Below are 14,408 nucleotides of genomic sequence, written 5' to 3' on the forward strand. Positions count from 1 at the left end.
CATCTACAAAGCGAGTCATACTCGTAGTGTTACCAGGATAAGGTACCCAACCTTATCTATATACTATAACCATTTAGGTTATCACTTAAACATGATCCACCTGTATGTCTCCATATACATGTTTAAGTTACAACGATAACCTTGGATATTAGTTTATTGGTTTATGGTTAATGCAACTAAAATATCACATATTTCATAGACAAAGTTAATAAAATATCAAATACTATTAATTACAGACATGTTTGTTCATACAAGGTTTACAAACTTTAGGACCCTACGAGATTTAGGGCATCAACCCTAACAAACAATTCCTCCCATTCATCTGTATTCACACCCAATAGAATTTAGCATTCCAATTATTTTACAAGCTTAATTGTTTCCCATGTAGACTATATCTCCATCATTCTCCTTGTAAGTGTTGAACCAAGGTCTAATAGGAGTCAAATGGTAGGTGCACTTGAAATCCAAGACCCAATCATATTTTTCAAGGGGACTAATATGATTGATCTTATCTTGTGTTGAGGTAGGTGGACTTGAATACACACAGAGTCCTTCAATAATTGAAGCTTCAGATTGTTTTCTCTTAATTTCCTTTTCTTTTTCTTGATTCTTCCTCTTTAGAATGAAGCAATGCTTGATTAGCCTTTATTCTTGCAATATTTATATTTCAGCTTCTGTTTGAGCTTATTTTGTTCATTAGATTGTTGCTTTCTATTTTTCCAGTGATTAGGCTTAAAGGTTCCTTTCACAAACAACCGCACTAGGTTGTTCTTTCTTTACAGACTAGAGTCAAATTTTAATTGATAGTAATTTTGGAGGAAGAAAAAATTTGAAATCAGGTCCCCTCGTAAAATGAACAATGTGATTTTAGTTTTCAGGATATTTTGTCATATCTGTCAAATTTTAAAAAATGGAAGACATGATTGCTAAACACTATTTATTTTGATACCTATTGCAATTCTCCTTCAATATTATTAATTTTAGACTAATTTCCTCGTCCACATCCACAATATATGTTAGATTTTTCTCAATAAAAATCTAGAACTATACTATTATAAAAATTCCAAATTATGTATTTGTATATTTTCAAACACGAAAATACCTCTTCTATCGTCCAATAGTATATTCTCTTACCAAAATATTTCGAAAGCACAGTCTCGTGGTCAAGTTTAAAGCTCACGGCACGTCCCACAGGCTGTGCGAAAGACTTCGAGTGTTGATACAACTTGACTTTTCTAAGCCAAGGACAAGACGAAAAAATTGTTTTAATATTATATTCTTTTATCTGAACAAAAATCTAGATTAATTAATTTTATATAGAGTCATCAACCATTTTCCTCGTTTAAATTAAAATCCATTCATCTTTCTCAAAAAAAAAAAAAAAAAAATCAATTCATTTATCCGGGTTAAATTATAAATTTAATCTCTAAACTTTATTTATTATATCTATTTGATTCTTAACTTTGAAAAGTTCTTAGAGATGATTTGTAAACTTTCAATTTAGTATCTATAAGTTTCTTATATAATATGAATTGTAGATCTCCTTATATAATATCGATCAATGTTTTGAAATAATTAAATTTTTGTTCCTTGAAATTCGAAGCTTATTTTTTATTCAAATTAGTGTTTAAATTTTAAAATTAAACAATTAAGTCTCCAACAATTAGAAAAGGTTCTATTTTGGTCTCTCTATTCATAAATTCCTAAATATGTAAAGATTCGATGGTGTGAAAAGTTTAAAATAATACATAAATTAGTTGTAATGTATGTTTAAGTTGCAGTAGGTGTTAGTAGTTAAGAAACTGAATAACGAAATAAAATTCAGCAAAATTGTCCTATGTCATCTTGTCAATAAATCTCATCATCTCTGGTAGTTGCCTCTTAATGGTAGTCATCGTCTAGGACATGGCTTTAATCAAAGTTGTCACCTAATTTGTTACCCCACTCTTTATATTTGTAGAAAATTAGTTAGTACGCTACCTTAGTATTATAAATTTTCTTAAACTTATATTTATGAAATATTGCTTTATAAATAGACCTTAAAATTCAAGTTGTAGACAAAACTCAGTTACCAATGAAAATGGGCAGGAATAGCACCAATTTGGTGGCTCTCTTCTTCATTGTTATAATATTTCATTCTTCCTTTTGGGTCTCAAGTGCATCTTGCATCAAACAGGAGAGGGAATCTTTACTTAGGCTTAAAGCAAGTTTCGTTGATTCTTCAAATCGGTTGGTATCTTGGAAAGGAAATGATTGTTGCAGTTGGGAAGGAGTGGGGTGTGATCATACCAATGGCGGCCATGTCATCAAGCTTGATCTTCGAAATTATGAGTATTCCTATTCCACATCCTTACTTAGTAATGGTGTGGATTCTAGTTTGTTTGAGTTGAAATATTTGAATTACTTGGATTTAAGTGGCAATTCTTTTAACTACACTCAAACTCCCCTCTATTTAACTGAGCTACTCGAATTAACGTATCTTAATCTTTCTCTCACTTATTTTCATGGAGAAATTTCACGTTCTCTTGGAAATCTAACTAAACTTGTTGTTCTTGATTTCAATATTTTTAAGAGTTTAGATGGGCCGGGTTATTTTCATTGGACAGAGCTGTTTATTGATGGCCTTGAATGGGTTTCAAGTCTTTCGTCTTTGGAATACCTTGATTTAAGTGGTATTAGAGTAGTTCAAAGTAATTTAGGTGTAGATGTGATGCAAGTGTTGAATATTCTTCCTTCTTTATCGTCATTAAAATTGAGTAATTGCGGTCTTCAAAACACCCTTCATATTTATGCTCCACAAAATGTTTCATTTCTCTCCAAACTTCAACATCTAGATTTGTCTTATAATATGTTTGATGGTCCAATTCCTAGTTTTCTTCGGAACATGACTTCCTTGAGATTCTTAAGCCTTCATAGTAATAGATATAATTCTTCAATCCCATCTTGGTTAAGTAATCTTGTAAATTTTGATACTTTGGATCTTGGATTCAACATGTTTAGTAGCATTGAAGGTGGTTTGTCCTCAATTGTTAGAAACAATTGCCACTTGAAAACTCTTCATTTATCATTTAACCATTTTCTTGGTGAAGATATTTTTGGAAGCTATGAAAATCTATCTACAAATTGCAAACAATATGGTCTAGAAGAGCTTTACCTAAACATGATGATAAAGTTTGGGACACATACAATTCCAAATTGGTTGGGAGAATTACAAAACTTGAAGTTTCTTTATCTACAAAATAATTCATTTCGTGGTTCAATTCCTTCTTCATTTGGAAATTTGTCCAGTCTTGAGAAGTTGGATATTTCTTATAATATGCTTAATGGAGGATTTCCAATCTCATTTGGAAAATTATCAAACTTAATGTTATTGAATCTTAGGGAGAACAATTTGGATGGGGTCTTTCCGGAAAGTTTTGGACAACTTCAAAATCTTATTCTTCTCGATCTTTCTCATAATGATTTCAAAGGTGCTCTTTCAGAAATCCACTTTGCTAATATTTCTCGATTGGAATATTTATTTATGGATGAAAATGAGCTTCTATCTTTTGAAATGAAAAGTAGTTGGGTTCCTGCTTTTCAATTGAAGATATTTTCTATAGGCTCGACTTTGGGCTTTGGAACAACAAAATTCTCTCGGTGGATTGGAACACAAAAAGAGATGTCATATTTAAATTTGTTCAATTGTAATATTGTGGGACCCATACCAACATGGTTCAAATTTCAAAATTTAATATTTCTAGATCTTTCCTACAATCAAATCACTCGATCACTTCCAAAGACTATTGATGACCAAATGCCTAATTTGACTGGACTACTGATTTCCAATGCTCACATCAATGGTTCCTTGCCACAGTCTCTTTGTAGATTGAAAAATTTAGAGCTTCTGATAGTTTCAAACAATAGATTATCTAATACAATTCCTAGTTGTTTGTCAATTCTAAACTTGAATCTCTTAGATCTATCATCGAACAACCTCTTAGGAGTATTTCCAAGTTCATTTCAAAATCTTTCAAATCTTGAAGTGATGAACTTGGCAAGAAATCAACTTCAAGGAGAGCCACTCATGGCCATGAGAAGCTTCAATTTTTTGTCTATTTTGGATCTTGAAGGAAACAAATTTTGTGGCAATATTCCTGAATGGATGGGAAAAAACCTTCAGAATTTGCAACTTTTGAATCTTCGAGGCAATATGTTCAATGATACGATTCCTTCAACTTTGTGGTTACTTCCTCGCTTGCAAATTTTGATTCTTGCTGACAACAAATTAGTGGGGAACATCCCACCAAATGTTGGCAATTTTAGTGCAAGTCGAAGACCCATAGTAAATAATGATGGATTGTTGTGCAACTCTACCGAAGATCCCTATGCACTTTGCTACATGAGCTACATTACACAAGTCATGAAATCAAGCAAGTTCAACTACTCGTATTCACAACTCTATTTAATGGTAAATATAGACCTCTCCAATAACAACTTGCATGGACATATTCCAAGTGAAATAGTGGCAATAAATGGTTTGTTTGCCTTAAATTTGTCTCATAATAATCTATCGGGAACCATTCCTGTGGAGATTGGAAGTTCAATAGCATTGGAATCTCTTGACCTCTCTTTCAATCAGCTCTCTGGATCAATTCCAAACAGCATGGCAAGCTTAAACTCACTAGGCACGTTGAAATTGTCCAACAACAATTTTTCAGGATGCATTCCTCGAGAAGGCCATCTTTCAACCTTCAATGATGCGTCCAGTTATGAAAATAATCCAAATCTTCGTGGAGCTCCACTTGCTGTTATATGCCCGAATGAAAATCCAAAAGAATCTTCCGTTGAAATCGACAATGTTTATGATAATAATAGTCATGAAGAGCATAAGTTGGAGAAAATGTGGTTTTGGATTATTGTGGTGCTAGGATATGCTTTGGGATTTTGGGCAGTTGTTGGAACTTTAATACTGAAGAGAAGTTGGAGATATGCTTACTTCAGGTTTATGGATGAAATGAAAGACAAGATCTGTGTTGCAATATTTACCAATATTACGACGTTGAAACAACAAATGGGAGGAAACGTGCATCGATGTGTTTTGTAATTTATTTGTCCATGTAATAATTTTGCTGTACTTTTATCCATTGAGTGCATCAATTGAATCAAAGTGTCTTTGTTTTTTCCTTTTTATGAGATGTTAATAATTTTGCTCTCAATTGAAATCTGTATTGCCAAATAGTTCATGTAAAATTGCAAAGTTCTGTGACTAATACTTCTGTTGTTTATATTTTAACATTATTTTGAAAATTAAAGTCAAAATTTGAAACTTAAAAAATAATTTATATGTGACTAATACTTCTGTTGTTTATATACTATTATGAATATATATTCCAAATTATATTTGTATACTTTCAAACACAAAAATACCTTTTCTATGGTCCAATAGTATCCTCTTTCGTCAAAATAATAATTCCAAACCCAAGTCTTATAATCAAGTCTAAACCTCACGGCCCCCGACCCACAAGTCTCCCGTGAAAGACTTCAAGAACTTGTAGATGATCATCACTTGATCTCTAACCGAAGGACAAAACCAAAAAGCTTCTTCAATATTTTTATTATTTTTCACTAATCATTACATCCACAATGTTATTATTTATCTCAATAAAACTCTAGATTAAATAATTTTATATAAAGAATCTAGCGATTTCCCTATTTTAAATCAAAGTCAAGCCATTATGTAATATGTAACAAAGGCGGTTAGATATGATGTGGTTGACAATATTTGTTTAGTATCATAAATGTTATTCTAATTGTCTTTGCATTTGTTGCTTTCTAACAATAGAATGTTCTTTGGAAACGTAGATTATGCAAAATACTTTCCTTATCAAGTTTTTCCTTCTGCATTATTATTTACCAATTCTTTTCCGGTATGTGATTGTTGTGGAAGTTAGGGTTGCTCATATGTGTTTTTGTTGCGCATATTTATAGGATAATTAGTCCTCTGGTTTGAGTTGGCTGTTTTATTTTGTGTGAAGCTCGTGTTTGAAAAAAAGAACAACTCAATGTGTAGTTGGTCGACATTGCAATGCATTGACAAAGTTGAGTTTCTTGAAGACGTACTTTTTGTTCCTCACATCAAGTATAAGAAGATCATTTTGAGAAGGGTTCTCAATCTTAGGGGGAGCCTAAACCATTAGAACAAGGGAGAATTTGTTCATAGAAAAAAACATACAATACGAGAGGGAAGGAGTCTCGTGACTTAATGGAAACTCAAGCATTATAGAGAGGGAGTCTCAATTTTAGGGAGAGCTTAAGATTTTCTTTACTGATAATACAACTTAAGAGGAGCCTAAGACACTGTGAGAAGGAGTCTCACACCTAGGGGGAGCCTAGATTATTAATTGAGTGATAAAGTTGTACGAAAGTCACTGTAATCATGCATCTATTACAGACAAGTACTACATTGTAATTGTTTATAATTGATATTAGTAAAGTTCTTTCTTGGACATATTGCCTCCCAAATGTAGGTGATTTACACCAAATCGAGTTACAAACCCATGGTGTTATTTTATCTATTATGCACATTTAATCATTGTCTTGTGGAATTCTACGACATTAGTCATAACATAGTTAACTTGCAGTAGATACTTCCTTATCTTTTTTACTTGGTATCAGAGTAGGTCACCATTATCTCTGGTATTGTGATCTTGTCTTACTGTCATAGAAGGAGTAAAAGAATGAGGAATCTACCTCTTGTCTACCTGTATTGGATGGAACCAACTATACATATTGAAAATCGAGGATGACTGTCATTCTGAGCAATAAATCCTAGAAGTCTATTATCATCAAATGGTCACATCCTCGGGTTTCTAATGACAAAGGTGAAATAAACCTCATGCCTGAAGTTGAGCTAACTGAGGAGGAAGATGAAACTTCCTTTGGAAACTCTAAGGATATAAATTCCATATTTAATGGTGTTGACAAAAACATCTTCTTGGTCAACACTCGTGTGTCTGCCAAAGAAGCATGAAATATTCTTACTGTTGCTCACGAAGGAACATCCAAAATTAAGATGTCTAGATTGCAGTTCCTGGCTACAAAATTCAAATCTTTGAAAATGCAATATGATGAGACTATTGTAGACTTTAGTTTCAGACTACTTGACATTGTAAATTGTTATAGAGAGAACCGAGACAAAAAGAAATGAAGTTGTAGGCAGTTGATCGTTGTCGTCTCTTTTTGTTTTTTTTTTTTTGTTGTAACCACAAGAGCTTCTTTGTTGAAAAAGAGCGCCTATATAAAAAGGAAAAAAAATGAGAGAATAAAGAGAACAAGAGAGAGCAAGGCATTCATTTTGTAAAGAAGTTTAAGAAGAAGTAATAAAAATAGACCCTCCCGATTTGCACAATGGATGTAGGCCTTTGGCTGAACTACTTAAATACTTGTATTTTTTTCTTTCTTCCTCTACGATCATCTAGCTTTTACTTAAGTATCGTGTACACGATCGTTTAGTTCCTCTTGCATCGTTTACACAATCATTTCCGCATTGCATCGTCTATACAATCGTCTAGTTCCTCAACTGTCGTCTATACAACCGTTTTTTTTTCATTCAACTATCGCTTACACAATCGTCTAGTGCTTCTTAATATCATTTACATAATTAAACTATCATCTAGTTTCTCAGAGCTTTGTCTACACGATTGAGCTAAATTCAGGTAAACGATTGAAGAGTTTTGAAGTTTGAAGGATATAGTCTTCCCTGAGTCTTGAAGTGAACTTGACCGTTAATGCTGAGTAGTTTGGACATGCAAACAAGAGAAATATAGTTATCTGGGGCAACAAGTGGTATCAGAGCTCAAACAACAATTCAAGACAGATCCAAGATTTGAATTCTTGCATACAAAGATTCAGATAAGTCAACCTTGAAGTTCAAAAATGGCTACAACCAGGTATGAAATTGAGAAGTTTGATGGAAAGACTGACTTTGAATTATGGAAAGCAAAAGTCAAGGCAGTTTTGGGATAGCAGAAGGCACTTCTGGCCATCATATACACAGTTAATACCCTAAAACACTCCCACATGCAGAGAAAGAGACAATAGAGGTAAATGCCTATGGAACTATTGTCTTGAATGTTACAAATAATGTTTTAAGACAGATAGTTGACCAACCTATTACCTATGATCTCTGGAACAAATTAAATGAGATTTATCTCAACAAAGATTTTCCTAATAAAGCTTTCTTGAGGGAAAGATTTTTCACATACAGGATGGATGTTGCAAAGTCCCTCACATATAATTTGAATGAGTTTAAGAGACTGTCATCAGAATTTAGATCAATAGGAGACAACATTGGTGAAGAAAATGAGGCTTTTATCTTATTTAATTTACTACCAGAATCGTTTAAACATGTCAAAACAGCCATGAAGTGTGATAGAGAGCGAATCACTACAGAAGCAATCATTTCAGCAATTAGAGTCAGAGAACTAGAGTTATAGATGAGCAAGAAAGAGAAGCAGGGAGGAGAAGATTTTTTTCAAAAGGGAAAACAAAGAATAATGGGAAGGGCAAGCAGAATGGTGGTGACAAGTCTAAAATCAAGATTCATTTATGCCACAAACTTGGACACATGAAGAAAGACTATTATGCCTTGAAGAGAAAGTTGAACCAATAGAACAAAAGAGGAAAACAGACAGAAGCAAATGTGGGAGAAATATCCCTTGTGTATTCAAATGCCTTGGCAGTAACTAAATAGTGTGGTGAGCAAAATTCTATGGATACTCAAAATTGGGTGATAGATTTTGGTTGTTCAGTCCATATGACACCATCTAAAGGGTGGTTTTGTACATACAAGAAGTGGGATGGAGGGTTGATCTACATGGGTAATAACCAAAATTGTCTGTAGTATATGAATATAGGAGGGAAACCTTATCTTGTTAACCTTACGGATGCGGCCCACTTTGTACAATAGTTACAAATGTTGTGACTTACTACAGATGGTCTGATTCTGATCATTCATGTGGGGAGATGCGAGCGAGGGCATCCTATACAAATAGTTTGTATAAAACCTGACCACGAAGTGTTAACGTCTCGTTATATAACGCCGTTCATGACAGATACTTCACTTCACTAGAATGACCATAGGTAACACGACCTTAATCTTGAGTTAGTTGGGAACTACTGCCTTTGAGTGTGGTCCTTTGATTTGCATGGGTGCGAGTGGTCAAGTTGCCGACTCAAACCTACCACTTTGGGGATTCGTCTGATTTGGGAGCTGGGAACTCAGCTACACAAGATGGAATTCACTCCTTCCCCAAAGCAGGGGTAAGTAGATAGATTGCTCTCTTAAGAACAGATCCCGGGACTTGAATGATGTGGCACCACATCTTCTCATGGCCCGAGAGGTGTCCACACATAATAGGACTATTTTGTATTGTTCATTAGAGGGATCAGTGGTACTTAAGGAATTAGATGTAACTACAGGAGCAAAATGGTAAATTGGCCTAACTGTACTTACGAACGTCTGTGAAGGGCTATCGTACTGTTGGTTGGTTATATCCGATGGATACAGAAATATATTTGTCATAAGAAATTTTTAGCTGTCGGTCTTTAGTGGAATGCTTGGCAGTTAACAGATGGTGGATCTCGTGGCTAAAGAGTTTAGTCAGTTATTTACGTACCGTTGGAGCTTCGAGCCATAGGTCCATAAGATCCCCTTGGTAGCACAATGGATTCAAGTTGAGAATCAGTTTTTGGGTCAGTTTGAAATGTTCAAATTGACAAGAGGGAGTTCGATTATATATGATATGATTGAATTGGTTAATTATATATGATCTGATTGACTTTATGTATGAGATACAATAATTAGAGGAAAATTAATATAAATATGATTTATATCTAGTGGAGGAGAAAACACTATGGTGATATATGATATTAAACTATAGGTTAATGAATATAATATGATTATATTTATTATTTTATTTTGAAAGTTATGGGATAATTATGGTCCCCATTTTCTCCGTAACTGTGCGTTAGTGGGAAGTTCTATTCGGTTTTCGTAACTGAAGAAGAAAATGAAAGTTATTTTCATTTTGCAAAAATCACGGTTAATTGCTCACGAAGTGTTTTCTTCCTATTGCTTAGTAAATTGAGAGACTATATGATAGCTCGAGTTTAGTACACAATCGCATACACACGCACGCCATCTTCTAAACGATCGTCTACCTTGTACTAAACGATCGTCGAGCTTTTACTAAACGATCGTCGAGCTTTTATTAACGATCGTATAGATGATCACTGCCTTTTTTCTACATGATCGTCTACTTCTTCTAAACGATCAAGCATTTTGTCTATACGATAGACTAAGCTTTCTCCCACTTGCTTGATCGTTGTATACGATCTGCATATCCTCCTTCCCTCTACCAAATCCGAACAGAGCCCACTCTTTGTATTCTTACACCAAGAATACTAAAGGCTCCAAGTGGTAGTGTCGTCCCCATCTTCTTTCTACTCGTGTGGAGACCATTCATGGTAGACGATTAGAGTTTTGCTAAACGACAGATTGATGTTCCAGCAAGAGTGAGAACACCTGTTCCCTTGGAGAGAGCGGGATTTTCCGAGAAGAAAAGTTCTACAATTGGTAAGTTTTCTTGTTCTCGTGTTTGTTAATCTTAAATCATGCTGGCAATTTTACAGTATTATGTATATCTGTTTGTTTGAACGTGAATGTGGTAACTCTGTTACAGTGCCTTTGGAAATATCTGCTTCCGCTCAGAGGTACTCCTGTATAATAGTTCCTTCACCTCACTCCCTAGACGCTTGCCCATAAGACTCTCGACTTGTTTTTGCAATTCAAAACTATTGGAATACAGAAACAAGCAGTGGAAGAAAATAAGATCATTAAGCATTCTAATTCTCTAATTTTGACACGAAAATAAACATGTTCAAAGTGTAATAAGATAGTTTCAAGAAACACATACCTTTGAAGAATTCTTCTTCGATCCAAGCTGCTCCTCTCACTAATTCTCAGCTCCAAATCTTCAGTAAACAACCATAAGATCTTCTTGACTATTCTCAACCTTGAATTTAAGTGGTGGAACTCAAGATTGAAATGATTTAGATAGGAGTTGGAGTGGGTTTTGGGTGAGGAGGAATTTCTGCAGTAGTTTTCTAAAAACAGAAACAATCCTCCTCCAATTTCCAATTTTAGAGCTTTTATTCACAAAGTGCATGCATGCACTAAAAGCTCAGCTCAATGACATCTCAAGGAAACAGTTGGAATGGGCTAGGGGGATGGTTTTTAACAAAACACATCAAATTTCCAACTTTGATGGAAATTTCCACTACAAACATTACTTTCCAACTGAATTTGGTTTTAATTAATTCAAAATTAATTAAAATCAAAAACCAATTTCTGAAATTGATTATAATGTTTGAAAATTAAAATTAATTTAATTTTAATTAATTAAACATATTTAATTAATAAATTAATAAAGCAACTAAATATGAATCTAATTCATATAAATCATATTTAATTTCATAATTAAATATATTTAATCTCTCCAATTTCGTTTAATTTCGATAAATTAAGCGTTTAATCACATCCAATATAATTGTTCAAAACCATAAATTCAATTTGAACATTTCAAATTGAAATTCAATTTGAACACTTCAAACTGATATCATTCCAAATTCATTCAATTTACTAATTCAAAATGTTCATGTTTTATGAGCTAGTAGAGGGACCTTATGGACTTACAGATCATGAGCCCAACGATTTGAGATTAATTGGCTAAAACTCTTTAGACCGAATTAATCAATATTCGTTAACTATCGTGTCACACCACTATAGCTCAATAGTTGCACTCTCCTCACTATAGATATATTTGTGTCCACTCAATTTAACCATAATCAGTAAGTCGACCCTTCACAGGTTGTTCGTAATAACGGCTAGGTCAAATGCTGTTTTACCCCCAAAATTACGTCTTGGTCCTTATGTTCCACTGATTCTGTAATGAACAATTGGTTTGTGATCCATTCACTAAACCGGATTCCTCTTGGGCCAATGAGAGAGTGGGGCCCCTTGTTTAAGACCTGGATTCATCACTTAAGAGAAAAAAACTTCATTTTATCCCTAAATCGAGTAGGCGTTAATTCCATCTTGCAGAACTATGTGCCAGCTATCTATCCGTTCCTATCCCCAAAATGGGAGACTTATTGAGCAGTGATGTTGGACTACTCTCACCCATGCAGGTCAAAGGATAATCCTGAATAAATAGAAGTTTATAGTTAGCTCAGGAGTAAGATTGAGTTACCTAGGTCATCTAAGCAAAATAGTCAGTCCTATACAGTAAATAACATTATAAAGTAAGAGTGACTTATTTCTTGGTCCGATCTTACGCAAACTCATTGCATAGGACACCTCCACTCCTCATGTCAATACATGAACGAATCAGTATAACTTAGTTTATAGCATCTTTCAACAAATTGTAACAACTACAAAGTGGGCCGCATCTTTCTCATGTTGTTATTTCAGGTAGGGGTAAAGATCCACCGGCGATGGACAAACGGAATTCGTGCTCGAGCCACTGGAATGAGTTTTTACGCTTCCGCTCATGAGATTTAAAGTTCTTTTCATGTTCCTCTTAACTTTTAGTTTTGATGCTTATAACTTACTTTTAAAGATTTGTTTTTCAGACTTATTTATTATCCTTTATGATTTATGGGTACTCTACTATTTTTTAGTATTTGAATTTAATGAAAGACTTTTGAACTTACCTTATTTAATTAGCATTTATTTCATCATAATCGAGTGTCGTTTTGAATTCCATACATGCATATATTTAGTAACGGTCTAACTTAAGTCCTAGGGGGTTGGGTCGTTACACTAAGCCTTCCAAATATTTTAAAGAGAATCAAAGTATTATATATGTTTAGTATTAAAGCATGTTTTAGTACTCTAATAATGAAACCTGACACTGAAAGAGATTAAGGTATCTAGGGAATACATTATAAAAGTGTTATATCTGAATTTAGGGCATATCTACGTGCAAGTATGATTATATTCAACGTTGATAGTATTGCAACTGCATACATTAGCTAAGGACATCGACGTTGAGCAATCAAGCAAAAGGGCTCTTCCTCAACTAAGATAAGAAGGATAATAGTTTTTCAAACAAATGAATGATGTTTCAGTTTTCCAGGGTTTTAGAAGTACTCATAGAAATGTTATATTCTTTTATGGAAACGGTACTATTTTTTAACCATGAATTTATGAAAGTATTGTTAGATGGCTATCGTTTTCCTGATTTAATACGAGTGAATATATTTAAGCATTGGATTCACTAAAAAACTATGTAGTATTAATATCACGTTTCAGTATGAATATTATGTGAATGGTCTTCATCAATCAAGGAGAAGAAACTGATGAACGACAACTTCCTTTAAAGTAAAATATAATTTTCCTGGATTTTACTGGAATTATGCTTAACAGTATACCATGACTTTATTATGGAAGTTTATGAATGCATGTTTTGGACCTCTAGTTTTGAGACGAAGATGTTTTAGTTAAATGATATTTCTGATTTTGCTCGAACGGGGTAGGAGAAACCCCCTAGTTAAACGTAAAAGTGGTTTATGGTTTTTACTAAGCTGTTTGTTATATGTTCCGAAGGGTTTTCCCATAATCCCTAATTCCTAATATATATACAACAATACAATTTCTCCCTCAAAGCTCCAAATATATATATATATATACATAAATTCCTTTTCTTTATCTTAATATTTATATATTTAATCCTTCTTTTCCATCACATCAAAGCCCAATCAAATAAATTTCCTCTCAACAATTTAAATCCACCAACGATAAATCCCAAATAAAATCCAAACCTCCAAAGCCCCTAAATTCCATAAACTTCTTATCAATTAAAATTTTCAATCTTCTCCAATATTTCAATCTCAAATATAAATCCACCCATTGAATTAATCCAATTTTTAAATCTTGAACACTTAATTAGGATTATCTCAACCCAAAATCCCATTTAATTATTTGTCTAGTAATTTCTACATTCCCATCCATTCATCTACCTTTATGTCAAATTCATATCGATTATAAGTGAAGCTGAAAACCAAATAATTCCAAAGCCCAGTCTCATTGTCAAGCCTTAACCTCACCGGACGACCCACAGGACATGTAAAACAGAATGTTGACAGAACTTGACTTCTCTAAAGCCAGGACAGAAAAAAGAAAATATCTTCAATATTATATTATTTTCCACTAAATTTTATGACCACATCCCACAATGTTATCTCAATAAAAATCTAAATTGTTATTATCTCAATAAAGATCTAAATTGCGAGCCTTTGGTTAATCAATTAAAGTTAATAAGTTTAAAGTTAATATATCGAAATTATAAAATTTTGTATTCAAG

At 33.5% G+C, this 14,408-nt stretch overlaps 1 protein-coding gene across 1 annotated transcript; it reads left to right on the top strand.

Moving 5' to 3' along the window:
• The first annotated feature begins 2,019 nt into the window (after positions 1 to 2,019).
• Positions 2,020 to 5,149, top strand: LOC150035946 (receptor-like protein EIX2). The gene has a single exon (XM_090313754.1). The coding sequence runs from the start codon at positions 2,075 to 2,077 to the stop codon at positions 5,084 to 5,086; it is 3,012 nt and encodes a 1,003-aa protein (XP_090169880.1). The 5' UTR covers positions 2,020 to 2,074; the 3' UTR covers positions 5,087 to 5,149.
• The last annotated feature ends 9,259 nt before the right edge of the window (positions 5,150 to 14,408 follow it).

Source organism: Benincasa hispida, chromosome 5, assembly GCF_027475165.1.
Source record: "Benincasa hispida cultivar pf3 chromosome 5, pf3_genome.v1.1, whole genome shotgun sequence".
Taxonomy (NCBI): Eukaryota; Viridiplantae; Streptophyta; class Magnoliopsida; order Cucurbitales; family Cucurbitaceae; genus Benincasa; species Benincasa hispida.